Genomic DNA, 26,192 nt, shown 5'->3' with positions numbered 1-26,192 from the left:
GATTTACACAAGTTGTAAAATTTGTATATCTTCATTGATATATTAAACTTATCACTTCGATGAAATGATATTGATTATTATAAAATCGAATAAACATTATTAAACTGAAAAAGATTTATCTAGACACGTAAGGCAGAACTGCTGAAATGCGTTCTAACAGCCTCAAATATATTATCTCTTTGTTGATATCTAACAAATGTCTCAATAATCAAATGTCTCTGCGTTTGTAGATTTATTCAAATGTCTGCCATCTGTAAAATCAAGCTTGTAAAAAATCATACACAGAATTTCCGCTTGTAAATACTTCCGTCTGATAGTACGATACATATGTCTCATCTCCATATTTTTATCCCTCACGGGTAAATATTCGCTGAACAGCTGTTCGTTAAGGATGTTTACTATCACTTTGGGATATGTTGCAAGTTTGGCTTCTGTCAATTTCCAACTGTAAGCTAATAAACGATAGTAGCCTAACGCCCAAAATGATTACTATCGTATAATTGTACACGTTACTAGAACGTAACCTTGATTATCTAGATTTTCAAGCGAGTACCATGGCTCAATGTAAGTTAACCCCCCGTGAGTTTATAAGTAATGCCTTTTCACCACAAATCGCTGTTATATGTTCAACCTCAGCTGATACTGTATGTCAAAAAAATAATTTATCATTCGTGGAACTTTTGCAACCGTTTTGTAAGCTAAATACCGAAGGTAAGAAATTGATCATTTTTCTTCATACATTTTTGCTACATCCATTGCTTGTTACACTCATTGCATTAGTAATTACAATAAAATCGAAATTTTTTATGATAAATAAAAAATATGTTACTATTTTGTTAAAATTTTAGCATTCAAATAGTCATGATCAATTTTTGATACTAGTAGTTTATGAGATTCTAAATGAACTGTGCTTCGTAACAAAGTAGTGTATTATGTGTAAATTCTAGAATTATATTATTATAAATTTTAATTTTTAATTATTTTATCTAATAAATCATATAACAATATATATATATTATTTACATTATTATAAAATATTAATAGGCTTACGTTTCATTTTCATAGGCCATTTTAAAGATCCACAAGGAAATACTATTAGTGTTAGAAATCTTCGTCTTTTTATACAAGATGTTAATGCACAGCCTCCAGAACCAAGCATTGCCAGAAAAATGTTAAATGAAGCAGTCAGTTCAGCTATGTGTGAACATACAACTACTGTTCAAATTGGAACAACAGAGCTTGATATACCAGTATCAGTTCCTTGGTTTGAAGCGTGGAGAGAAATGTTTCTGAGTGTACAATTTCCATCAGATCATGAATTCACAAAACATTTTCTTGCTTGTATGATAGTAGTTTCCACAGCAGAGGACAATCCTTTAGAAAAGATACAAAATATGGGTGCACAGTTACATCAAAATATACCTGGAAAATTGCCAAAATGGTTTAATAACAATACACTTAGATATTATATCTTACTACATGATACTTTACAAGATGATAGAAACAAGTATTTATCTGTTGTTTCATTGGTTTCTTATTCATTTAAATGTTATTCATAAAAATTAATTATTTATAATCTTTATAGGGCTGAAAAAGTTTTTACAGATATGAAAAATATTTATGGTGCTAATAATTGTTTTTTATTACAAATGAATTCAAGACCACCAGGTCAAGTTGATGACAATACTCATTTACCAGATCCTTGGAGTCAATTTTTAGTAAAACATTCAGAAGTATTAGGAGGTAGTGAACAAAATAGTTCTCCTCGTACACCTGTAGATACTAGTGGTGTTTCTTCTATGCCAAATGAAGTTACGACAGATACTGACAAGTATGCTTTTCTTGTATCTTTTAAAAGAGAGTTTATGAAATAATTGTGAATGTGTGTTTCGTATTTTAGAACAAGTCAGGCTGGAACACCAGTAGCTCCACAAAATTCTGTATTGGTTTCTCCAGATCTAAATGATAGCATTAGTTTCTCTTCTGAAATATCTGAATCAACAAATACACATTTAGAAGTTGGCCAGGAAGCTGTTTCTGTTACAATACATCCGCTGAGCCCAACAACTGAGAAATTAAAGAATTCTGCGTTACATGGGAAAGGACCAACAATCAGTGATAGTCCAATAAATATAAATGTTTGGGCAGATTCTCCTAGTTATGTAGCAACACAACATGGTGCTAGATTATCTACACAAGATCTTGAAAGACTACGAGCATTAATAACAGAGTTTTGTTTAAAAAGTTTATTACCTTACGTAGAAAAACAAATTGGTTTGCTGAACGACGTAATTTCAAATAAGAAAGGAAGATCACTTTTTAGTGCTACAAGACGATGGTTTGGAACAAATAAACCTGGCATACCAGGACCTACTTCATCAAATGCTGTAATGTATGTTTATTATTATCCATGTATAATTGTATCAGATAATGAAATAAATTATTGATATTAGATGTAATAAAAATAATATATAGCATAAATAATATAAATATATAAAGTTCCAGCTTGTTTGGGTTTCAGTTATACAACGGAATCACCAGAATTACAATTGCGTCGCTTAGGTGACCTGTGTTTTATGTTTGGTCATTATTCACTTGCTTATCAAACATATCATAGTGCGAAAAGAGATTTTGCAGCAGATCAAGCTTGGCTTTATTACGCAGGTGCTCTTGAAATGGCTGCTTTAAGTGCATTTATGCAAGGTGAAACTAATAGAAAGACTATCGAATATATGGATGATGCAATAGTAACCTATTCAACTAGTTGTAAAATGCCACAATTTGCAACAAGAGCAACATTGCTCAGTGCAGAATGTTTGAAAGGTAAAAGCTTATATGGGGAGGCCGCTAAACAATTGATTCGCATGACTAGTGAAGATTCGGATTTGCGTTCTGCTCTCTTGTTGGAACAAGCTGCCTATTGTTTTATTGGGCCAAAAATGATGCGCAAGTATGCATTTCACGCTGTTCTTGCTGGTCACCGATTTTCAAAAGCAGGTCAAAGAAAACATTCATTACGATGTTATCAACAAGCTTACCAGGTATTTTTAGTTAATTTTTAATTAAATTATTATTATACTAAATTATCTATTAATTATTCTTAGGTGTATAGTGGGAGAGGTTGGTCATTGGCTGAAGATCATATACATTTTACAATTGGTAGACAAGCTGCATCATTGAAACAAGTTAGTGAAGCAGTTAAAGCATTTGAGAAATTACTAAATGTTTCCAGTAAACAACCAGCTGCACAACAAGCTGCATTTTTACGTGAATTTTTACATATCCATAATGTATGTACATATAATATTAATATTAATTACACAATATTTTTCTATATATATATACTAACTGTCATATTAATTATATATTATAGCTATTGTTGCAAGAAGGTTTATCAAATCCTCAAGAGCTTCCTATTTTGCCTTTGCCATTAATAGATAGTAATAACATTAAAGTATTTCATGGCCCCATAGCTGAAACACACGAAAATAACATTCCTGCGAGTCATGTTTCATTTGATACGGAAGAATGTGATGATGTCAGATGGGCAAAAATGGAAGAAATGTTAATAACAGAAGCTCAGGGATCTCCTCCTATGATATTCAAACCTACAATTGCATTATACTCTAAAACAAGTAATAATAATGTAAAACCAAATGCAGTTTTAAATGAAGCAGTGCATTTTTTTATTGAATTATATAATCCGTTACATATACCGCTACCATTGTCTAACGTGACTTTATTATGGTCATTTATTTCCGTCAATGGACAAGTTACAAACGAAATGAGATCAGCAGAAGATCTAAAGCTAGTTGAAACACAAGTAATTGAAAAGATCATTTTACAATCAGCGTCTAAACAAAATATTACATTGTGTCTTATACCAAAAGAAGTAGGAGAATTAAAAGTATTAGGTTTGAGTTATAATTTATCTAATCCAACTCATGTAATTGATCCACCAGTTGTTAATCCAACAATAGCTATTACTGGAAAAAGATTGTTTGAAATTAGGGGACCTAGATTAAAAAATATTAAAGAAAAATCTGGTACAAATATGTATGGTGCAGATCATAGATTAGAAATGAATATTATTGAAAAAGCTCCTTTTATGCAGGTATTTAATTTTTCAATACAATTATATTTAACTAAATTTAATACTTGTAATTTAATACTTGTAACAAAAATTTATTTTTAGGTTTTCTTTAGTAAATTGTTCTCAAGAATGTTATGTGGTGAAATTCAAAAAATAGATGTCACGCTAAAAAATGTGGGTAATTCACCACTGTCAAATATTTATTTGGCATCTACAGATGCTAAACTTTTCTCATTAGGAGATGAAGGTACAATACAACTCTTATTATATTTAATGATTGAAATTGATTCATTAAGAACAATATTATATTAATATTTTATTTATGATTTCAGAACACATGGCAAAAAGAAGCAATAGGCTTATATTAAAGATTCCATTATCTTCTAATAACGATGTATTAAATGTTGGAGAAACACATACGATACCATTTTGGATTCGCGCACCTCATGAAAAAGGAATTCATTCTTTAGATTTACTATTTTACTATGAAAATACAGATTTGAAAAGCGTGATAAAACATCGACTTTGTAGACATACTTGGCATTTTACAGTTTTAGATTCTATACAAATAAGCGCGATTGCTTCAAGAAGTCTATTATTTAAAGATATTTCACCTACATTAAATTTAATAATTTGCATTAAAAATGCAAGTCAAGTTCATGATTTAATTACGAACGAAATTTTATTGTCTACGGTATTGTTTGAAAGTGATGTTTGGTCTGTATTTATTTCATCGGTTTTATCAACAAATATTAAACTACAATCTCAAGAAATGTTTCATTTAATGTTAAAATTAAAGAAAAAAGATAAAAATGAATCGAAGTTCTCTAATGTATCTTTAACTCAAGAAAATGAATGTATTGAGTCAGATGCAAATTATCCATACATCAATTTTATACAAAGAAAGGATATTCCATCATTAGACATTAATGAAAATATAACCGAAGTGCAACAACAAACTCAACGATTACTACAAAATGAAGAACAAAAGCCTTTGTCTGCTACTATGGCATTAAATTCTACATTAATTCTTAAATGGCGAGCGAAAATAATTGAAAATGGAATTATTACAAGGCAAGCAATTGGTCAACATCATCTTGACATACAATATTTGAATAAAACGTATAAATATCCTAAAGAAATTCAAGTTGAATCAAACGAATATTCTGGACGTTTGAAAATCTTTGGTCCAGACAGAAACGTATTCGATTCTTCGGCTGTGACGAATAAGGAACAAGTATCAGAAACAGAATTTTTGAAAAATATAATTTCATTTTCTTTAAGCCATGATAGAGTGATTACGCATAATTTCAATCAAAATCGATTGTGTTTCATTCCGGTAATAATGTACATACAGAATCATTTAGAATCGCAAATTGATATTAAAATTAATACAATAGGAACTAGCAGGTAAATATTATTAAAAGTAATTTCAAAATCTTTTATATTCATACTATAATTTATTTTATGTCATTTCAGTGAAAGTCATCTTCCAAATATAAAATCACAATTGTTTTCTCCACAAGCTTCTGCGTACTATAGATATGCTTGTCATTCAGCAATTTGTTCTCACGTAGAACCACTTATGAATAGTACTGTGAACTTACAGGCTGTACTTCCAGCTCCTGGAACATATGACTTAGCAGCACGTGTAGAAGTTTCTGCAAGAATTGTAAATACTAGAGAATTCATCTTGCAGAAATGGAAAATGGAAAGCATATGTATTATTAATGATGGTAGTAAATAATTTAAAAATATAGAGATATTATTATTATTATTAATAGAATTACTACTACTATTAAATAATGTAATAAATTTTGTTTATGTAATTTAAAATCACTCCTCCATACTATGTAAATATATATAGTATTCATTTAATTATTGTTGATATTTTTGTGAAAATGGATATATATTATTTAATATGTATTTCACTGTTTAATCCTTCAGGGATGACGTTTAATGTTGATGATTTAAACTTTTTAATAATTTCCATAAATTAAAGTTATAATTTTTTATTATTTTATAATTTTATGGTCATATGTTAATTTCATTCATATACATAATTATGAAATTTTGTAATAACTTCTAACGTCGTATGGGAGTTAGTACAATTTATAGACGTCGTTCTGTTGAAGGATTAATGAATAAATTTTTTCAATATACTAATTGTTTGTTACAGTATACATTATAACAATTATTTCAAAAGAAATAATAGTCTGTGAAATTTTGTAAATTACATTCTTATAAATTAATACATTGAACGTGTTACATATAAAAATATGCTCAGTTGTTTGCATAAATGTTGAAACTATAACAGGAAAATTGTAACATATTTTTTGGACCAGCATTTCATATTTTTTAAATTAAAATAAGGAAGAAATTGTATAGACTTAGTCGCGGAATGCTGTAAAAGATGAATAATTATAAATAAACAATACATTTCCTACAACAAAAATTAACGTCCTTATATGAGAATATATAATAACGTATCTTAATAAATCTATAAAGTAATACTGTAATTAAATTATTAAAATAAATGTTTTAAAAATAATAATGTTATGAACTTACTACATCGTAGAATTAACGATTTCATTTCATACTTTAATAATAAATAATCCAGAATAGATTTTTAAATGATTATATTATATACACGATAACATGTTATATAAATATTACATAATTCCACAAGAAACTTTTATACAAATAAATAATAACGCAAAGAAATACAATAAATTTTAGTAAAATACATATCAAGTACGTATTTATGGCAATTATATATATGTATGTAATTCGCACCCATATATTTAACAAAAATAATCATATAATATTATGCATAACATACTTTACAATTTGTATAATACATTACAATAAAAAAATTTCAGTATTAATATATTTTGATTTGAATATTGAATTTTCCTGTTGATAATGCATAAATATATATACCACAAAATTTTTTTTAAATTAATATTCCAATAATTATTTTTTCGTGTATATACTCCTCCATTTGTATAAAAGTTATAAATTGTTTTTATTTTATAGTCTTTTATCTTATGTATTGTAATGTGTAAAATTTTAATTAATATTAATATTTCAATACGATTTTGAAAAAACAATTTGTATATAGTATGATTAATATTTTTGCATGAAAATAATCTCTTTTTAAATATCATACTTATATAATTTGTACATTTATTCATACTTTAATTTTGGTTTTCACTACGCTGATTTCCATATGCATATTGCTAAATTCCCAGCGCAGTACATATACAGTAGATGTTTAAGTTGATAAGTTATTTCAAATCCATAGCCTTCGCCAACGACTGTATGCCAAGACGCACCGAATTTTTTGTCCATTGTCTCTTTAATCATGCGAGAAACGCTTTCGTAATTGTCCGCATATTTTTCTGCAGCAGTGACGCATAATTCCATTGCTTCTTGTTTCATTTCGTCCGACATATCACACTTCTAAAATATACTCGATAAATGTAAGTATGTAATAATATGTCTAAAATAATTTTGAAAAATAAAATAATTTAGAAAACACTTAAACTATTTACTAATAGAAGACATTTTATTTTCACGCAAAGATGATATGTAACACGAGTAGAATTTTTTGATTTAAATATTTTATTTTAAATATCTCAAAATAACAGTGCGTATGATGTTAAAATAATTGTAATAACAAAAAATATTAATATTTAATAGAAAATTTAATAAAATTAAGCTGCAGATATTATTTTTCGGATAATGACCTTCTTATATTGATCAAATACTATTGATAAAAGAAACCAGACTTATTTCTTTTCAATATATTTTACGATACAAAATACGTACATAAGTAATATTTTACTTACTCTACAAAGTGGATACGTATGTAATATTTTAACAACATCATCTTTCTTTACTTCAGTCATTTTTGAATGAAAATTTCATAAAAACCGTATTAAGTGCTATTCTTCTTCAAAAGACAGTGAGGATATTGCCATCTTACAGGCGCACACTTACCCCTAAACCATGCACAATGTGGTAGGAAAAATATGGTGGTATAAAGTACATACACCTCCGTAGATTAGGTTTGACCAATTTCATACATACTGATTACGTAAAAAGAAATTACTTCTGAGATACCAAAATATTATATGACTAAGAAGGCATAATGTGGAAATATTTTCAATAAAAAATTGATATTCAGATTTAAATGAAACCTGGAAACTTTTGCGACATAAAAATTATTTTTTGTTATTTAGACAATAATATGTAATGAATTAACATAATTATTAATTTTAGCATCTAGGAATGATATATTCTAGCATAATATATCTCTTTATGTATTATTAATATATTCTTTATGTATTCATATAAAATATAGAACATAATAAAAACTAGTGTTTGAATAAATATTTTTATGACCGTCTTTATATTTCATTATTGTCGCATGTTTAAATGAATTTAAACGAAAGAATATTTTTCGTAATAGAAAAATGTATTTTAAGCAATTTGAAATTTGTAATATTTTCAATATTTTCAAATATAGCTAACAAAAAGTGTATGTCATTGTTGTCATAGATCGCTATTTAATTGTGAATTAAACATAGGAATGGAATACAATTAGAAAATATTATTTTGTAAGTTTGTAAAATGCTAAGAATGTTTTGTTAAATATACGAATATTTATGACAATCAGTAATTTTTATTTGAGTATAAATAGATAAGATTCGAAATCAATGTACCAATTAAAAAGCCATCAATAATTGTAAAAGAATTTTTTTGAAACTTAAGAGATTAATACATTTGACTAGAATCTTTGTTTTGTCATTTTAATGTTAAATAATTGTATTTAATAAAATTTAAATACACTTTTTTATTTGATAGCTGGAAGTGAGGTTATGTTTACAACCGAATAAATTAATTATTAAACAAAACAGAGTTAATATTTCTTATATAATTTAATAGTATAATATTGAAATTATGAATTAATGAAATTGAAATTATTAATGTTTGTTAATATTTTATAATTGATTTTATATGTATATATATAATAAATACTTACATCGATTGTTTTATATCCTTTTGAAGAATATGTTAAATTTAAGTACTAATTAATAATTTTTGTAATAATTCAAATTTAAATGTTCTTTCCAGATAAAATGACATCGCGATTTAGTGGAGCATTACAAATTACAAATTTAGATGACTTCATTACACCTTCTCAGGTATTTTCATTATTCTTTTTTATTTAAATAATAATAATAAATTGTACAAAGCTTTTTTTAATAGGAGTGTATCAAACCTATAGAAATCCAAAAGTCGAAAAGTAAAACTGGTGCAAAAATAAAGATTGAAGAAGATGGAACACCTTTTGTATTAAATGAGGTATTATATATATATATATTTATTAAGCTCTTAAACTAAAATCATAAATAATTTTATACCTTATTTTTTACATGTTCATTAGGTTGGTCAATCAGAAAAATTACAAAAAGTTGAAATCACACTTACTGATTGTTTAGCTTGTAGTGGTTGTATTACATCTGCTGAGACTGTGTTAATTACACAGCAAAGTCAAGAAGAATTAATGCGAGTATTTAGAGAAAAGATTTCTCAGTGTGAGGTAATATTTATTAACGTAGTATTTATTTTTACATTAGACGTTATAAACATACTGTAACAAAACATACCAAATTTATCTATTTTATATATATTTTACAGAGTAAAAATGGTATATATTCAACATATATTGCAGTCAGTCTTTCAGTGCAAGCAGTACTATCCATAGCAGAACGTTATAGTCTTGATCCAGAACGAGCACTAAATAAACTTGCTGGATACTTTTATCAACTAGGAGCAGATATAGTTTTAGATATGACTGTCGCTGATGATTTTGCTCTTTTAGAGTCTGCTAAAGAATTTATAGAACGTTACAAAGCAGCTAAAGGGGGTGCAGTAAATCAATTACCCATGTTGTCTTCTTCTTGTCCAGGTAATTAATACTACAATTACCTTGCGCATATAATGCAATAAAGATAAAATAATTAATGTTTGATAAGTATAGGGTGGGTGTGCTATGCTGAAAAGACACATGGTAATTTTATACTTCCATATATAAGTGTTACAAAATCTCCACAACAAATTATGGGATCATTAGTTAAATATCATTTAACTGAAACTATGGGCCTTTTACCAGAACAAGTTTATCATGTCACTGTTATGCCTTGTTATGATAAAAAATTGGAAGCATCTAGGGAAGATTTTTATAATTATGAAAGAAAATCTAGAGATGTGGATTGTGTTATAACTCCAAGTAAGTATTTAAGACTTTACACATGCGCATTGTATTTACTTAAATTTTATTTTTTTCTAGTTGAATTAGAACAAATGTTTAATGAACACAACGTGTCATTAAATGAAATAAATGAAAAAGAAGTTGGAAAATTAGTTGAATCACAAATGATAGATTTTAAAAATAATTTATGTGGCCATAGTGGTTCAGGATCTGGGGGTTACGCCGAATTTATTCTTCGTTTCGCTGCAAGACATTTGTTTGATGAAACAGATGTAACAGTTGAATTTAAAAATCTCAGAAATCCTGATTTTCAAGAAGCAGTCTTTCAAAAAGATGGTCAGACATTATTGACATTTGCAATTGCTAATGGATTTAGAAATATACAAAATCTAGTACAAAAATTGAAACGTGGGAAGTGCCCGTACGATTATGTTGAAGTTATGGCGTGTCCTTCTGGTAAGTTTTATTTGGACAATAGTACAACATTAACATATTTTTATTGTAAATTTTAATTTAATTACTAGGATGTCTTAATGGAGGTGCACAAATTAGACCTCTGAATAATATTCAACCACGTGAACTGGCGTCAAAGCTAGAATCTATGTATCAGGAACTTCCTCAGAGCAATCCTGAACAAAATTCACTAGTGCAAAATTTGTATAAAAATTGGTTAGAAGGAGAATATACAGATAAAGCTTTAGCATATTTTCATACACAGTATCATGAAATAAAGAAAATAGATACAGCTCTCGCCATAAAGTGGTAATTATATTATCGTAATTATAATTTAGTACTATAAAGAAATGTTTCGTTTTAATTAAACTTATTTAATTAAATATAAGATGTAATAATAAAATATTTGTTATTTAAACAACAAATTTATTAAATATAGCTATTTCACAAGATTGAAACATATAGTATAATGAACAAAAACTATGTCTTATTACAAAATAATAATTATATAACTAAGTTTTTAAATATGTTGTTAAAATGTACAGTAAATATAAAAAGTTACATACACTGTATACCAACTAATTTTTATCATATTTGTATTGCAATATATATATTGAAAGTATAAAAGATTGTCTTTTATAGTTGTTCACATTGTTCAATTGAATAAGCTAGTATGACTAGTAACAGAAATTTTCTTATTAAGAAAAAATAAAATTTTTCAGGAAAATATACTAGAGTATAATTTTTTTCTAATAGTGCAGGAATATCATAATTCTATATTCTGTAGTTTATTTATTCATAGAATAATAAATTAACTTCATCATTAAATATTAATTAAACAAGACAAGATATTTCAATGAAACAATCCATTAACTTAAGATAATGTACTTTAAGTAATACTGATAATTTAAAAAAAATATAAGTGTTGTAAATACTAAATTAATATAAGAAATTTTAATTTCATAAATGCAAATGATTGTACATAAAATATGCATAAAATAAATAACAATATATATACACATATATTAATTTATCATAATAACAATATATAAAAAATCTATATAAATATTAATAATTGGCAACATATTATGCATTCATAATTGAGCCATCACTTATCTTTTATCATGCTAAGATTTTTTTCATTTTTATAAAAATATGACGAACATAATCACATATTTTAAACAAATAGTGTTGACTTAAATATAATAAAAATAGTTACATTCTTTTCTCTTGTGCAAGAAAGTTTGTATGTAACATTTATAATCTTTTACTTCTCTTTTCAATTCCTTAAACATAGAACTTTATTTATTAATGGACTATTGTCACTTTAATTTTTAATTTATTTTGGCCTGAAGCATTGAATACATAGATTAAGTAAATTAAAAAAGCTTTAATTACCTAGAATTTTTATTATCTAAGGATTTTTCATTTTCATTCATTTCTGTAGATCCATCTTTTTTCAAATTCATCTCCATATAACCATCTTCAATATATGTGATAGTATCATGATCTGCATTAATGCCTTCTTTATTTGCGTATGTATTTATCAGCCATCCTTGATTATTATCTATCTCTTTTGATACAACAAGAAATAATTCCTTTTCCTTACTATCTATCTGGTCCTTCAGATATACAAGTAAATCATTTTCCTGATAATATTTAAAATAACAAGTTAATATAATATTTATTATACAATAAGTACTTATCAGGATATTTACAAACATTCAAGAATAAAAAATTAACTGACTTTCCCAATAAGCTGAGGAGAATCAAGTTTTGAATCAAGATTATAAAAGGCACCATGAATTTTCTTCAGGGCAATCCAATGTCGTCTTTTCAAGGGAAGTAATACAAATCCCAATTTATATTCTGTTGGTACATTTAATATAAAACCTTCAATGTTATCTAAACACAGACATTTTGGATCTCTAAGAAAAAAATTTCATAAATGTATATATATATGTATATATATATACAAAAATCATTTCGTAATCAAGTGTTAATGTATCATTAATATTATTAAACTGAACAAACCTGCGTTTATCAAACCAAACTGCTTCACGTCCTCTTCGTTGTAGTGCTGCCATGATAACATTAATATCATAGTTACCAAGTCCTAACAGCGATTTATGAGGATTAATCCATACATCTGGACTTAGACTATAACAAATTTGATCTAATTCTTGTTTACTAAAATCCCTTTCTTGAAACAAATTATTCAATGCATGTAACGCGCAAAGTTCTTTTACCTGCAAGAATAATAACATGCATATAATATCATGCATGTAAATATATAAGATTAATAATTACACATATGTGTATAACATATTTTATTTTTGTTGCTTAATTATAAACTAAAAACATAAAATATTTGATAATTACTTGTCTTTCATGATATATGGATCCAGTCATATCTGTTGTGTTTGCAACCATTTTATTTACATAATTTTTATTATATATTATGTTAACAATTTTATCAATTAATTTTTTGCATCCTTTGTTAACATTTGTTTATGTATAAAATTCAATATGTTTCACTATGTATTTAATTTATGTCGTATCGGTAACCTAATAATAATGTAATAACGTAATGAACAGAATTTGTTATTTATTTAAATCTTAGTAGTACTAGTCGCATTAAGTACTAAACAATTATTATCAAAACATACACACTTGGACAAGGAACAAATACTGTCACCTTAGAATACAACTGCAAAATACATTAAGGTTTGTATTTGATAAAATGAATGAATGTGTTATTTATTTACGTTTATTCATTACTGGTTTCCGACATATCTTAACAAGACGTTTACAATTACATGTTCCTTTTTTATTGGTAAACGCGAATAATCAACAGCAATACATAGTAGATATAAAAATGATTTGAACCTACTATCCTTGTTTAAACTAGTTTCTCGAAATGGTGATTGGATATTTCTGGACTATTGATATTTCACTAATATTAAATTTGTATTCTTTGAGACTTGTATTTCAAATAATCGATTTTTTATATAAACATTACGTGTTTACAATGTTAATAAAAGAATAATTAGTACATGTCGTAAAACATAATGTTACAAACATATTTTTGCCGATCTGTAAAGTTTATCATACTCTATGACTAAGTCGAATCAGCGTTACGTCTAATTTTACGTAATCTTTGTTTTGAAATGGTAAAAATAAGCAAATGTTGCCGGATAAACATTAAATGATCAGCTAATAAAAATAATAGATAAAATTTGAAATATTTCAACTAATTCCTGTTTTCACGAAAAATTATATTTTATATTATTTTTAAATAGCATATTTTTATCGAATTTAGAATGGAAATTGATTATAAACTTGTAAGAGAAATAGAATGTAAACAAGGAGCTGTCAGAGCTGTACGATTTAGTGGTACGTAATTTGCTCGTAGTTTTTATTTAGTGATATTGATTTCTTTTTATCATTAAATTGTGTTAATTTATACTTAATATCTTTTTAGTTGATGGTGCTTATTGTTTAACTTGTGGAGCTGACAGAAAATTGAAGTTATGGAATCCTTACAGGGGTGTTTGTTTGAAAGTATATGGAGGACATGGAGATGAAGTAATGGATGCTAATGCATCATGTGATAGCAGTCAGATAGTGTCTTGTGGATTGGATAAATCGGTTATCCTTTGGGATGTAGCAACTGGAACACCAGTTCGACGTTTAAGGGGTCATGCAGGACCTGTTAATACTGTAAGGTATATTATTAAAAATTGACACATGTACATTCTGGCATAATATTTTCTTTATATAAATACGTTTTTTTATAATATTAGAGTCAATGAAGAATTTGTTATCTTTCTAATGTCAGATTCAACGAAGAATCTTCTATGGTTGTTTCTGGATCCAGAGATAACTTGGTTATGTTATGGGATGTGAAATCTAAAGCACTGGAACCTGTGCAATGTTTGAATGATGCTAAAGATTCTGTTTCTAGTGTTAGGGTATCAGATCATGAAATTCTAACAGCCTCATTTGATGGGAAAATACGCAGATATGATATTCGTGTAGGTGAATTATATACTGACTACATGGGAGGTTAGTTAATAATGTTAGTTAATGATGAACAAAATGAAATAAAAGTGCATTAAGTCACCAATAAATGTATTATTATAGACGCAGTAACCTGCGCCAGTTTCACAAGAGATGGTCAATGCGTAGTTGTTAGTTGTGCTGATGGTGTGGTTAGATTAATAGACAAAGATTCGGGAGAATTGCTTGGGGAATTTGCTGGTCACATGGCAAACAATTTGTGCTTAGAATCAAGTGTTGACACTCAAGATACTTGTATTATTTCTGGATCTGCAGATGGGAAATTATGGATATGGGATTTAGTGTCTCAAAAAGTAGTTGCAAAACTCTCAGGATTCAAACCAACGAAACATCCGACAGTGTCATTAAGTGTTCATCCGCAAACAAACTGTTTCTTAGCTACCAACGGACCAAATGTATTAATGTGGAGCACCGCATCGGGGCAAGAGTAATACTAAGAGGACCAAGTTTGTGTTTCATTGTTTTTGTACATATCATTTTGAATGTTATCACGTCAGAGATTATAATTATGATATACTGTCGTTGATATACTATTTAACATCAAATAAAAAAATGTCCAAGGAACGTTGTGTTTATATTATCCACGATATTGATGTCTCGCAATCACCAAAGCTCGATAGATACGAAGTTGATAAAACGAATGTGAACTTTTGATTATTGAATTTTTCTTCGTGGAGTGTCGTTGCGATTGTGTCGCACAGGTACATATCTTTCACCTGCTTATTAAACAGATAGGATGTAGGTTAGATTAAGCTGGGTCACGATTCACGATATACAGTTAAAGAAACAGGCTACGAGCTATGGAGTTAGGCACATAGCGTAACTTTAGCAGAAACGAGAGAGAGAGAGAAGCGAGGGGAGAGAGAGAGAGAGAGAGAGAGAGAGAAGCGATGAGAGGACGAACGAGAGGGAATTAGTTGCGCGCGCAGGTGGCGCGATACCGGTGCGTCAGAATCCAGTGGTCGTCACCGTCTCGCCCGGGAGAGGGAAAGAAAAAGAGAGAAAGAGAGAACAGTTTTACAGTGCAAAGTGAAATAGAATATCTGCGCAAGAGGAAGAAAGTACAACGGGCTGGCATAGCGAATGCAAAAGACAGAAAGGAAAGAAGGAGCAAGAGATATACAACGAGAGAACACGGAGGTGCTTGCACACGGGGCGGGCCTGCCAGTCTCAACCACTTCGTGGAGTGCACTTTTTATTCTGTACTCGAGCACGCAACCACTCTGAATTGTTAGGCTGTTTGCATATATACATATACACACACACACACACATACATATATATATATATGATTGAAAATCTGTGACTTGCCCAATGCATAGTTCGACCGCGTGGTCTTACCAGATTTTGCTGGTAGTCAGTCAGTATATACACCGTGAGTGAGGATTGTTGTTGTTGTTGATCGATCTCTCCGGCTTGCCGGCTGTCAAAGTCATCATTTTGGAGGAGGGAAAGGGATCGTGACACAGAACAACAACGAACGGGAAACTACGTTCGAAATATTTCGGTGTTAGTGTTGGCAGTGTTGGAGAGTGGTGGTGGAAAAAGACGATGGAGAGACCGGGTGTGCAACGAAAGAGGGTTGTTATGGGGCGAAGCTGTCGTCTGCTTGCACTTTCGCCGCTGTACTTGCTGACTGTGTTCGGCTTTCTCGCAGCGGTTGATGCTTTCTCTGCTGACAGTAAGTTTCATTTCTTGATCTTTGCCCATTCCAGTAAGAAATAAGTTCAAACGTCAATATGAAAAATGTTTGCAATTGAAAATGTATAAATGTATTGTATCGTTGATTGACAAAACACGTATGTATATGAGTATGTGCCATGCGCCGATGTCGCTTACATAATCGACATTGTTCGTATATATTTCCGATGAAAATTTGTATAAATCGGCCCGACGTAGACGTAGAGAGAGAAGAGGGGTGGGCGATGTAAGAAATGTATCTGACATATAATTCGGTGAAATGATCTTTGTGAAAGGGATGCTGGTGGTGTGAAAGCGCTTGATCTGAAAATGGGTGAAGATCGCGATAGATGGAAGCACGTGAAGATTTTTACCACATCGTGTTTCACATTTCACAATTGTTTATTTTTTTCTTTTTTTTTGTTTATTTATACAAAATGTTCAGCTTTTAATATTGATTATATTCAGCGAGCAATAGATCTTTTTTTTTTTTTTTTTTTAGGAAAACGGTTTTCTTTAGAAACAACATTAAAAACAATTCTTCGCGGTAATTTAATGACAATATATTAATATTGCCACTTTTTTAATAAATTGAATAATTTTGATTTATCGATTTAATAATTGTAATACAGTTTCGACATAACGCGAATATGGTTGCAACGTTAAAACAGATTAGAAGTGAAGTTTTTGTTTAAATGTATTTATAATTTTTATGGTAATGTCTTGTTGTCTATAACAATATCGTAAAAAGCAAAGTAAAGTTATCGACACGTGTTTCATTTTATAATTTAACTATGCATTTTTATCGATTTTACTGTAGTATTTAAAATTCCAAAAGAAATATGAAAGAAATATTCAGCTAAATATTCAATATTGCTTCAGGAAGTTGTACAATTTTAACGTGAATAACGTAGATATTAATTTTTGAAATAACTACAAGTCAGGAATGAATCGAACCTTAATTTGAAAAAATTACAAAATATTATAATTATAACTATAATAACTATATTATAACTATAATATAAAATTATATTACTAGTATATTCATAATTCTTCCTTTCATCAAAGAATCATTTAGTATTATTGGGTTTGGTACATTTCTATTTCTCAGCTATTTTTATATATTTTCAATAGTTCTGTAAAAAGATAATAATTAATAGTAGCATTGATGATGCAATGAATTCTTTTTCATACATCAAATATCGAATTTGAAGATAACATCATCATAAATATACGCGTGTGATGATGAATTAAAATAACGACTGTTTATAAATAAAAATAAAACGAGAGTTGCAGAAACATTTGATCGTTGTTATGTTTTTGCAACAAATGTGCAAACATATTTTCACTTTATTTTCTTACATTATAATGTAATTCGATGATTTCTTCTTTTTCTTCTAAAAAAAAAAAAAGAATAATTGTTACAAAATAAGTATATAAAAAAAGATTGAGAGTAAAGTTATTGATACTGGAAAATGTGTACAAACGAAAATACGAAGGAAATGAGACAAATTCATGCCCCGACATAATGAATGAATATTGTTACGTTCTTAATAATTTAAACAGAGAAACGAGACTTAATTACCGCGATTATGCCGGAAAGGCGTTATACATATTCAAATTAGCTTTGTTTTTTATTCATTGTTTGCTCTTTGAACATTGTTAATTGTTAAGCAGGAAAAAAAAAAGAAAGAAACGAGTTGTCAATTTGATAGACGTTCAAAACGTGTTCTATCATTTTATTGCCAACGTCACTGTCGAGTAGAAGTTCTGTTTTAATAGCGAAACAATTATTTTTACGCGCTTACGATCACAGAGTTGTCACTTTAAGTGGTCACATTCGTTTCGGGTTTCGATGAAAAATATTGTAAATATATATTTCTCGGTTTGATGACGTTTGACGAAAGTTTTACACCGAAATTGCTCTTTATAAAATGTAATGTTGAAGTGATTCTCTTCTGTTTAAATTTTGGCTGTCAATTTTGTAACTAGGCTATAATTTGTAGAATTTTCTAGCTTGTTGTTAATATTGGGCTGTAAATTATGGCTCGTAAAAATGGCTCGATATTAATGTATTAATTTGATCGTGATATATTAAAACGGGTCGGAAATTTGTATAGATTTGAAAGAAATCATTTTGGAAAGATTTAAGAAGATTTTTAAGGGATTTAGAATTGCATCTCGTTTAGAGATCGAAAATCCTAATGTAGGTTTTGATAATATAATTTTGCAATAATGCAAACGATATTCATAAGAGTAATAATATATTAAATATCTTATCGCTAGGTTGCGTTTGATATTTTATTAACTAACCCGAGTGCCAGTCTTTAATTAGGATCATTGTGCATTTATGTTTGACGATATTTCAATACTAATCCAGCTACAACGATAACGCCATTGAATCGAAATAATACGAAATTTTCTGTCAAATGCGTCGATTGCTTGTACAGTTACAAGCAAAATTGGATACGTACGCGAATTATTGGACAAATTTTGGACAAATATTCCAAAGGATTCAGTAGATGATAATCGAGAGTAATTCTCGCGCGTTAATTTCTGGGAAACGAGGTGTAAATTCGTTTCTTGAAATTCTCTTGCAAAGTCAATTTATTAGTTCTATTTGAAGATTACAGCGGGAGATGCGGGAATGACAAGTCACATTTTCTAATTTTGCAAAAGGGAAATTTGAAAATTCAGTACACACCATGAATCGTATCTTATCAAAATTGTCTTTCGATTTAATTTTAAGGATAAACGTACATTTTCTCATTTTCTTCATAATTTTTAAATTATCATTACAACGTTGCTTCTTTGTAGCTCTGTCATTTATTTGACAATCTATTTTATTAACCTATAAATTAGAAGAATTTTCCTTGTGCTTTCAATCTCATATTTTTAATTAATTTAATTATTATTATTAATTATATTTTAATTATATATTTAATTATGTAATTATATATTAATATATTTTAATTAATTTAATTATATCGTATCAATTCTCATAGCGTCGAAATATGTATAATATCCTCAGTGCTGACGATGTTATTCGGCACTATAAGAATTAAAATATTCCGTTTTAGCCATAAAGGCATTAAAATGAAACTCAATGGAATTATAACTATTTATCAGATTTCTCTCCTGTAATCTTCATTTATGGAAGGAGAAAATGTATGTGACGAAAGAAAAAAAGCAGCGTGCGACACATAACGCGATACGTGAATCCTGTTGACGCGAAATTATAATAAAAGTGACGTCGATATTGTTTGCGCGTTCTTATAGTACAGAACACATCACGCGTTTCTAATCTTCTTCCTTTCATTTTTTTTTCTTTTTTCATTCATTCACATGATTCTCCTTTTTGTTTGTTTTTTCTTTTTTTTTCGATTTGCATGCTTTTCGAAACACTGGTTTTCTCAACACAGCGGCATTTCATTTTTCCCACCTTTATTTTGCTTCAGGCAAGCCTTGCCCTTTAAGGCAATTTCAATGTGCGAATGGTAGATGTATACCGAATCCGTGGGTCTGCGACTTAATGGACGACTGCGGAGACAATTCCGACGAGACCACCAAGAAATGCGAAGGTGAGCGATCACGCGGACATTCAAATATATATGTTTATCGCGTGTACGAAAAATGAATCGAACAATGCGAAAGAAACAAAAAAAAAAAGAAAAAAAAAATGAATAAAATGCGACACTTGTGTTCTTTTATATTTCATTCTGATAATAACTGGCGTCCGATAATACTACAAAGACAGGTACTGTATCGATATACCTGATCTTAATCGTCGGTAGTTTCTCGTTTTTCGATTAGTCAAGTTACTCGAATTGAGGTAATTTCAAATACGAAGGGTTTGTAGCAATAAGAAGCCAGCTCCAACGGATAAATTGTATTTATCGGAAGAGAGAAAGAGAGAGAGAGAGAGAGAGAGAGAGAGAGAGAGAGAGAGAGAGAGAAAGATCTAGGTTTCATCGAAAGATCAAAGTGTTAGTTGATCTTTCAATTGAGTTTGTAACACGTGAGTGTAAAAAAAAAAAAAAAAAAAATTGGATCGATTTTAATTGATTTTCAATTGGCTCACTTCAATTAGTAGAAAGTGGGGCTGCTTTATTACAGCAATCCCCTGCGTGAATTTACCCCCAGCTGAACCTGATGTTTGTTCGTTTGATTGGAAACATTCTTCCCGGATTGTCCTTCATTGGCTCAGTCGTTTGAATTCGAGTTTTAATCGTTTTAACAAGGTGAATCGTTTCGTTTTACTTGACTTGCCGGCGCGCCTACCCCAAGTTTCAAAGGGAGCTTGCGATTCGCCAAACTTGTTCCTGAAGGGAACGAGCTATTGTTTCGTTCTTGCCGATACTGCTTCTCTAAATCGAATAGACATTTTTCGTCAACCGAGTCAAAAAACCTTTCTACAAACAATCGCCAAACGTTTCTAACACCTAACTTTTCACATTTGCACAAGAGACGAGACTTTCCTCTCCAGAGTCTCAGATGTCACTTCTTTGCACAAGTCGAAACCTACAGTTTTTTAAATCCTGCAACAATTCGCTTGCAATTTTGTTTTCTTTTCCTCATTTCGTTATTTCGTCACCACCTTCGATATCGCTCATCGACGAGTGTTCGTCGGTTGAAATTAGGTTGCTGTTGAATTGAAACGGTTTCGAGTCAAGTTATTTGAACTTCAGCGATCCGTACGTACTCGAGTGGATGGGCTAACTTTACGAACGAGGTAGTAGCGGATTTACGCATACACGCGTAATTGACGATTCCAAGTTTTGAACCAGGTCCAAGTCTTACGAGGTGCAATACAGGGTACTGTATCGTTCGTAGGCCTACTTTTCGCGATGTGTCATCTCATAGACGTGACATTGCTTGGCTGGGACGTTTTCGTGCAGCGGACAATGTGAAACAATGGGCGAGACGACAGTGGTACGCGTGATTTTCATTTGTTGTACGACGGTGTCAGGAAGTAAGCAGCTAAGAACGAGAAATAAAATCGTCTTCCTTGTTTTAACAATGAGAAAAGATTTATGTATTTATACTGGGACGCTTCATAAACTGAACATTGGATGTAGACACCAACGTCCTCCCGTGTCAGATAGATTTCTGACTGATTGTGAGACTTTTTAACCCTTTGAATTCGTACGTTCTGAAGGCGTACAAATTTGCTAGAAATAAGAATTTATAAATTAATAAATTAAATTAAATTTATTGATAAATTAATATTGATAAAGTTAAATTTAATAAGTAAATTGATATTAATAAAATTAAATTTAATAAAATAAAAAATAAAATAAAATAGAAAAATTAATAATTTATAAAAATTGTTCCAAAAATTATCACGCTTTAAAAAGTTATAAAATTATTAAAAAAATTGAATTTGTACAATATCGTGTATTGTTTCAATAAATATTGAAAACAAATCGGGTTCAAAGGGTTAATAGACCTCTATAAAACGATGCCCCGTGGATAGTGGACACCTCGGATTATTCAAGTTATTTGAATACAGATTGAAATCAGGTGATTTGGCTAGTGACAAAAAGGACAATGTAAACTCGAAAGGATGTTTCAAATAAAGTAGACAGCAAGGTAGAGGTTCAAGCGATTTCAAATTGTTTGAAAATTCGAGTGAGCTTGGGTAAATCGATTAATTTACTCGAGACTCAATGAACATTTCGTTACATCGTGTATAAATAACGTGTAATATTCTGCGCATAATATGCACAAGCAGTTTCTTCCCACCTCTATTTTTTTTTTTTTTTTTTTTTTTTTAATAAAACAAATCAAAATATAAAGAAAATTAATTTCATTAATTTTAAATTAACATGGTGTTATTTCTTTCAAACGTTCACCGCCAGAGCGTAACAAATTACGGATTCATTTTAGTAGGAAGTGAGATTTTTGGCCCACCCTGTAGACGATTTAACTATTGCATTGTAATTTCTCAATAGCTCGCGAGACGAAAGGTATATAAACAAAAAAGGTATTAGAAGATGGACCAACAACCGCGATATTTTCCATGGATCTTTGTGAAAAGTCGACCGTCGTACTCTCGTCGATCGAACGAAACACACGTTCGGCTCTCCGCTGAACAGCAAGCACGAAACCCGATTGGAAAATGCCATTGTTTCTTTATGTCTTGTAAAATCCTTTGATTCGAGAGCTCGCGAGATGAAATGTCCCCGAAATGAAATTTACCGCGACGGTGATTGTCGCGGCTGGCTGCGAGAACACATTTTACAATTTCAGTCTCCCGCTTCGATTCGGATCCTATCTTCGTTGTTCCCTTCTTGCAATTGAACGCGTCGCACGCGCGTGCGTGTTTATTAAACGAACTATTTAGCGGACAAACAAACCCTCTGTTACAATAGTTAATACAATGCGACACATGGTGATATATATCGTCACTGGGTAACGCGAAACTATATTTAAAGCAACGTTAAATATAGTGCTCCTTGGCGTGTGAAGCACGAGATTGTTTGCCAGGGATTAATCACCTTGTTAAATACCGTAATATCGTAATTTTGTAATTTGATCGTGCTCTTTGCTAAGCTTGAGAAATGTCGTCGAGTAATTTCTTTCAATATGATCAGTAATTATAAAATCGATGATCACATTAAAAAAAAAAAAAGAAAAAAAAATGGAACAAGTTGGCTTTTTCATTTTAAAATTGGATTTACACCAATTAGGAGAACACTTTGATTTGTCGTCGCACGCGCGATTTGCCGACGCAGATTTTTATTGGGTCGGTGGGAAATCGTCGATTTTTTTTTCTCCCCTCTCTTTCTTTTTTTTTTTTTTATCGCGTCAGAACAAACGATTTCGAATGGTTCACGCGTCGCTGTTTACGATATATTTAGATTATCATCTCTTTCGATATGCAGACGATTATTTAACTGGAAAATAAATTGGTTACGCGTTTGTTGTTGGTGCCTAGAAATATATTGGAGCACTTTGTCCAATCAATTGGATAAATTCAACGGGAGAATCGTATTAACCTATTTTGTTTTACTCCAAATCGGATGTGAAATATTTAGCGCGATTGCTAAAGGGTTGTGTGTTCTTTTTTAGTCGAGGTTCGACAGCTTTTACTTTTGATTTTTTGCTCCCTCGGACATTTTCAGACGGCAACTGACAGTTTAATTTAGCTGAGCAAATCAATCACGTGTCATCGATTACCTACACGTTGAAGGCAAATGAAAATTTGGTTTTTGATACGTTATGAGAGATGTAACGAAAGCGTGTAATAAAATCGTTAAAAATTATGAGTCTTAAAATGCAACGTCGCAGTACCTAAATAAATACATAGATACATTTATTTTTTCGCAAAATTAATTACTGGCTTCTCAAGTGAAAAATCCTACTCGAGACAATATTTTCGAATCTATTAGGTCATACTCTTTTCCAACTGTTTCGTATTAAACTACTTCCTTTCAGCTGTCGACAAGAAAGTCAGAGACAAAGGTAAAGACTCGCCATATTTTTATTATTCGTTTATTCAGAATTTAATAAAAAAATGTTGCCACCGATTAAAGAATCGTTAGGGTATCCACAACGCAGATCTATCAATTTGAATTTCGTCATTCGTCGGTCGAATAATTACGCCAGTGATAATGTAATTATTGAGTTTTACGATTCGGAAAATAAGTATCTGACACGTTGAGTTTATGCAACTTGAAACAGGAACAGCCGCGAGTCTAAAAGGAATGGAAAGAAAGAGATATCGAGATCAGGATGATAATTGCGATAATTTTACGAGTGTCTGATTATAGGCCTCGTTTGGAATTCCTATTAAATATATGTCGGATGATGGAAAAAGTTGACGTCCTTGTTAGCCCTGTGTGATTTTCTTTGTCCCGATACTAACTGGTAAGATGTAGGTTCCTGGTGATCTTGCGTCAGACAAGTTGAGCGTTTCTAATGCACTTTTTTCTTCTCGGTCTCGCCGAGAGTCTCCACGGGGGCATCGTTCTGATCGTTTTAGATCAGCTACCGTGAACACGTCGCGATGATTTCCTCTTAAACCCTTTAAGCGTTTCCGTCGAGCATGCTCGTCGTGAAAAGATGGAATTTTTTTTTTGTATACTCGTCGCGTAGAACAAAATTCGCTGTTGCTATTTAATGTAAAATTTAGGTAGATTTTGTTATATTTGGGTATATATATGTATATAATTTTAGCACATTTTGGAACATTTCAAGGCAACAAACGAATAAAATAATGGGAATTGTTGGGGGAAATCTGACGCAATCGATACGATGCAGAAATAAATTAAATTTATCCCTAATCATTTTAATTTTGCAAATATTTGATTTTTTTAATACTTTTTTTTATGAATGGACGAGAATTCAAGTTCTTTTCTCCATATTTTGAATTTTTAATGTTTTATTTTTTTTTTTTTTAATGGAATAATCTTCAAAAAATAAAATGTTGAGTTCTGCAAATACCGTAAATACCAATAAAATTAAAAATTTTTCAAAGAAACACCAAAGAAATTTATCATTTTGTTACAATTTAAGCATGTTCTCAAAATAAAACAAAAGGGGTTAAACGATCACGTTTAGAAACTCGACGAACTCGGTTAATTGTAAGAATGAACGATCGAGAAAATTTGAAACATTATTTTTTTTTTACTCCAAAAAATGTCAATGTTCCAATTGAGGATTACAGAGAACAAAAAAAATGATAACTTACATACTTGCATTTTAGTAAGTACTTACAGGGAAGTAAAATTTTACATTTTAATAAAAGGTGTACTTATCACATCCCCTTTGATCTTCAATTGTTTGCGTGTCGAGATTGGTCTAAAAAATGTCGGCCAATCTCCCGTTTGAGAGCTGTTTTGAACGAACTCGTCGATTCTATTTTGAGTTAAAAGAATCGTCGATTATAAATACGAGCGATCTGAATTGAGAAATAATATCACTTTCGTGTTATTTTGTCATAACCTGCTTTAATCTGATAGATGGAAATATCTTACTAATGTCAAATTGGAACTTCAATATCAATTATTGAGAAGATTTATGTCCACGATTCGGTTTTATTTATTTTTAGCTTATTACTCATTAATTTTAACTGCACGTGCAAGCAAATTAGAAGTTCGAAAGAAACGACGTAAAAGAAATATTCGAAGATCGAATTTCTTGACGTAATTGAAGTTAAGGTATTCTTTACTGGTATTATGATTTTCGATGAAGGCGATATCAGGGGGTTGGATTCGAACGTTAAGATGTCGGGGAAGATTCGCCCGCGGGCAAAGTCCGGAGAAAAAGAACAGCTGAAAAGTGTAGGTAGAGAATCGGACGACAGCTATAGAGAAGCAACATTCTCCTCCTGTTTTGTTTCTTGGAACATGTTGATCATCTACACGCAAACTCGTCTGTTCAGATTCTGGTTTTCGTGAATTTCTCGACCGAAAAAAAATCCAAAGAAAGTGACTCTTTCGTGACTCTTTCCTTGTAATTTGATTCCTCTTCTTTATTATTCATTCTGTCATTTTCTCTCCGCTTCATTATTATATTGCCTATATTACATTTACGTACATACTGATGTTCAATATGTTTAATAATCGATTGAATTTAATTTAATCTGCAGGTAAC

The 26,192-nt window shown here is 30.1% G+C and overlaps 6 protein-coding genes across 16 annotated transcripts in view; 4 read left to right on the top strand and 2 right to left on the bottom strand.

Moving 5' to 3' along the window:
- The first annotated feature begins 209 nt into the window (after positions 1-209).
- LOC122532031 (trafficking protein particle complex subunit 8) lies at positions 210-6,644 on the top strand. Its single transcript, XM_043660439.1, has 10 exons — positions 210-711; positions 1,066-1,507; positions 1,586-1,831; positions 1,901-2,392; positions 2,522-3,041; positions 3,105-3,290; positions 3,374-4,114; positions 4,196-4,340; positions 4,426-5,503; positions 5,573-6,644. Exons 1-10 carry the CDS (start codon positions 555-557, stop codon positions 5,838-5,840), a joined length of 4,275 nt encoding a protein of 1,424 aa, XP_043516374.1. The 5' UTR covers positions 210-554; the 3' UTR covers positions 5,841-6,644.
- Positions 6,645-7,058: 414 nt separating this feature from the next.
- On the bottom strand, positions 7,059-9,375 carry LOC122532100 (dynein axonemal light chain 4-like). 3 transcript variants are annotated; one of them, XM_043660574.1, is made up of 3 exons: positions 9,144-9,375; positions 8,099-8,187; positions 7,059-7,558 (listed from the first exon to the last, which is right to left on the bottom strand). In XM_043660574.1, exons 2-3 carry the CDS (start codon positions 8,180-8,182, stop codon positions 7,310-7,312), a joined length of 333 nt encoding a protein of 110 aa, XP_043516509.1. In that variant the 5' UTR covers positions 8,183-8,187; positions 9,144-9,375; the 3' UTR covers positions 7,059-7,309. The 3 variants fall into 3 exon arrangements, with proteins under 3 accessions (XP_043516509.1, XP_043516508.1, XP_043516510.1); XM_043660573.1 differs by lacking the exon at positions 9,144-9,375 and having other exon boundaries at positions 8,099-8,345; XM_043660575.1 differs by lacking the exons at positions 8,099-8,187; positions 9,144-9,375 and adding an exon at positions 7,948-8,092 and having other exon boundaries at positions 7,064-7,558.
- Positions 7,560-11,401, top strand: LOC122532096 (probable cytosolic Fe-S cluster assembly factor GJ13047). Of its 5 annotated transcripts, none has more exons than XM_043660564.1 (8): positions 7,560-7,578; positions 9,236-9,306; positions 9,371-9,466; positions 9,549-9,704; positions 9,803-10,073; positions 10,146-10,394; positions 10,455-10,832; positions 10,901-11,401. In XM_043660564.1, exons 2-8 carry the CDS (start codon positions 9,241-9,243, stop codon positions 11,140-11,142), a joined length of 1,458 nt encoding a protein of 485 aa, XP_043516499.1. In that variant the 5' UTR covers positions 7,560-7,578; positions 9,236-9,240; the 3' UTR covers positions 11,143-11,401. The 5 variants fall into 5 exon arrangements, with proteins under 5 accessions (XP_043516499.1, XP_043516494.1, XP_043516497.1 ...); XM_043660559.1 differs by lacking the exon at positions 7,560-7,578 and adding an exon at positions 8,570-8,718; XM_043660562.1 differs by lacking the exon at positions 7,560-7,578 and adding an exon at positions 8,666-8,684.
- A 365-nt stretch (positions 11,402-11,766) lies between these two features.
- LOC122532099 (josephin-2) lies at positions 11,767-13,716 on the bottom strand. Of its 4 annotated transcripts, none has more exons than XM_043660569.1 (6): positions 13,499-13,716; positions 13,212-13,397; positions 12,864-13,078; positions 12,577-12,757; positions 12,228-12,478; positions 11,767-12,115 (listed from the first exon to the last, which is right to left on the bottom strand). In XM_043660569.1, the coding sequence occupies exons 2-6, from the start codon at positions 13,260-13,262 to the stop codon at positions 12,109-12,111; spliced, it is 705 nt and encodes a 234-aa protein (XP_043516504.1). In that variant the 5' UTR covers positions 13,263-13,397; positions 13,499-13,716; the 3' UTR covers positions 11,767-12,108. The 4 variants fall into 4 exon arrangements, with proteins under 4 accessions (XP_043516504.1, XP_043516505.1, XP_043516503.1 ...); XM_043660570.1 differs by having other exon boundaries at positions 13,503-13,716; XM_043660568.1 differs by having other exon boundaries at positions 13,212-13,716.
- A 240-nt stretch (positions 13,717-13,956) lies between these two features.
- Positions 13,957-15,476, top strand: LOC122532097 (WD repeat domain-containing protein 83). The gene is made up of 4 exons (XM_043660565.1): positions 13,957-14,225; positions 14,314-14,557; positions 14,671-14,897; positions 14,976-15,476. Exons 1-4 carry the CDS (start codon positions 14,153-14,155, stop codon positions 15,341-15,343), a joined length of 912 nt encoding a protein of 303 aa, XP_043516500.1. The 5' UTR covers positions 13,957-14,152; the 3' UTR covers positions 15,344-15,476.
- A 150-nt stretch (positions 15,477-15,626) lies between these two features.
- The window catches only part of LOC122532098 (very low-density lipoprotein receptor-like), a 47,502-nt gene continuing 36,936 nt past the window's right edge, over positions 15,627-26,192 (top strand). For both annotated transcript variants that reach the window (XM_043660566.1, XM_043660567.1), the window contains exons 1-2: positions 15,627-16,593; positions 20,051-20,173. In XM_043660566.1, coding sequence (XP_043516501.1) covers positions 16,464-16,593; positions 20,051-20,173 — 253 coding nt within the window. In that variant the 5' untranslated portion in view covers positions 15,627-16,463. The remainder of the gene's footprint in view (positions 16,594-20,050; positions 20,174-26,192) is intronic.

This window comes from Frieseomelitta varia, unplaced genomic scaffold (assembly GCF_011392965.1).
Source record: "Frieseomelitta varia isolate USP_RPSP 00005682 unplaced genomic scaffold, Fvar_1.2 scaffold_433, whole genome shotgun sequence".
Classification (NCBI taxonomy): domain Eukaryota; kingdom Metazoa; phylum Arthropoda; class Insecta; order Hymenoptera; family Apidae; genus Frieseomelitta; species Frieseomelitta varia.
This window is presented reverse-complemented; position numbering and strand designations above follow the sequence as displayed.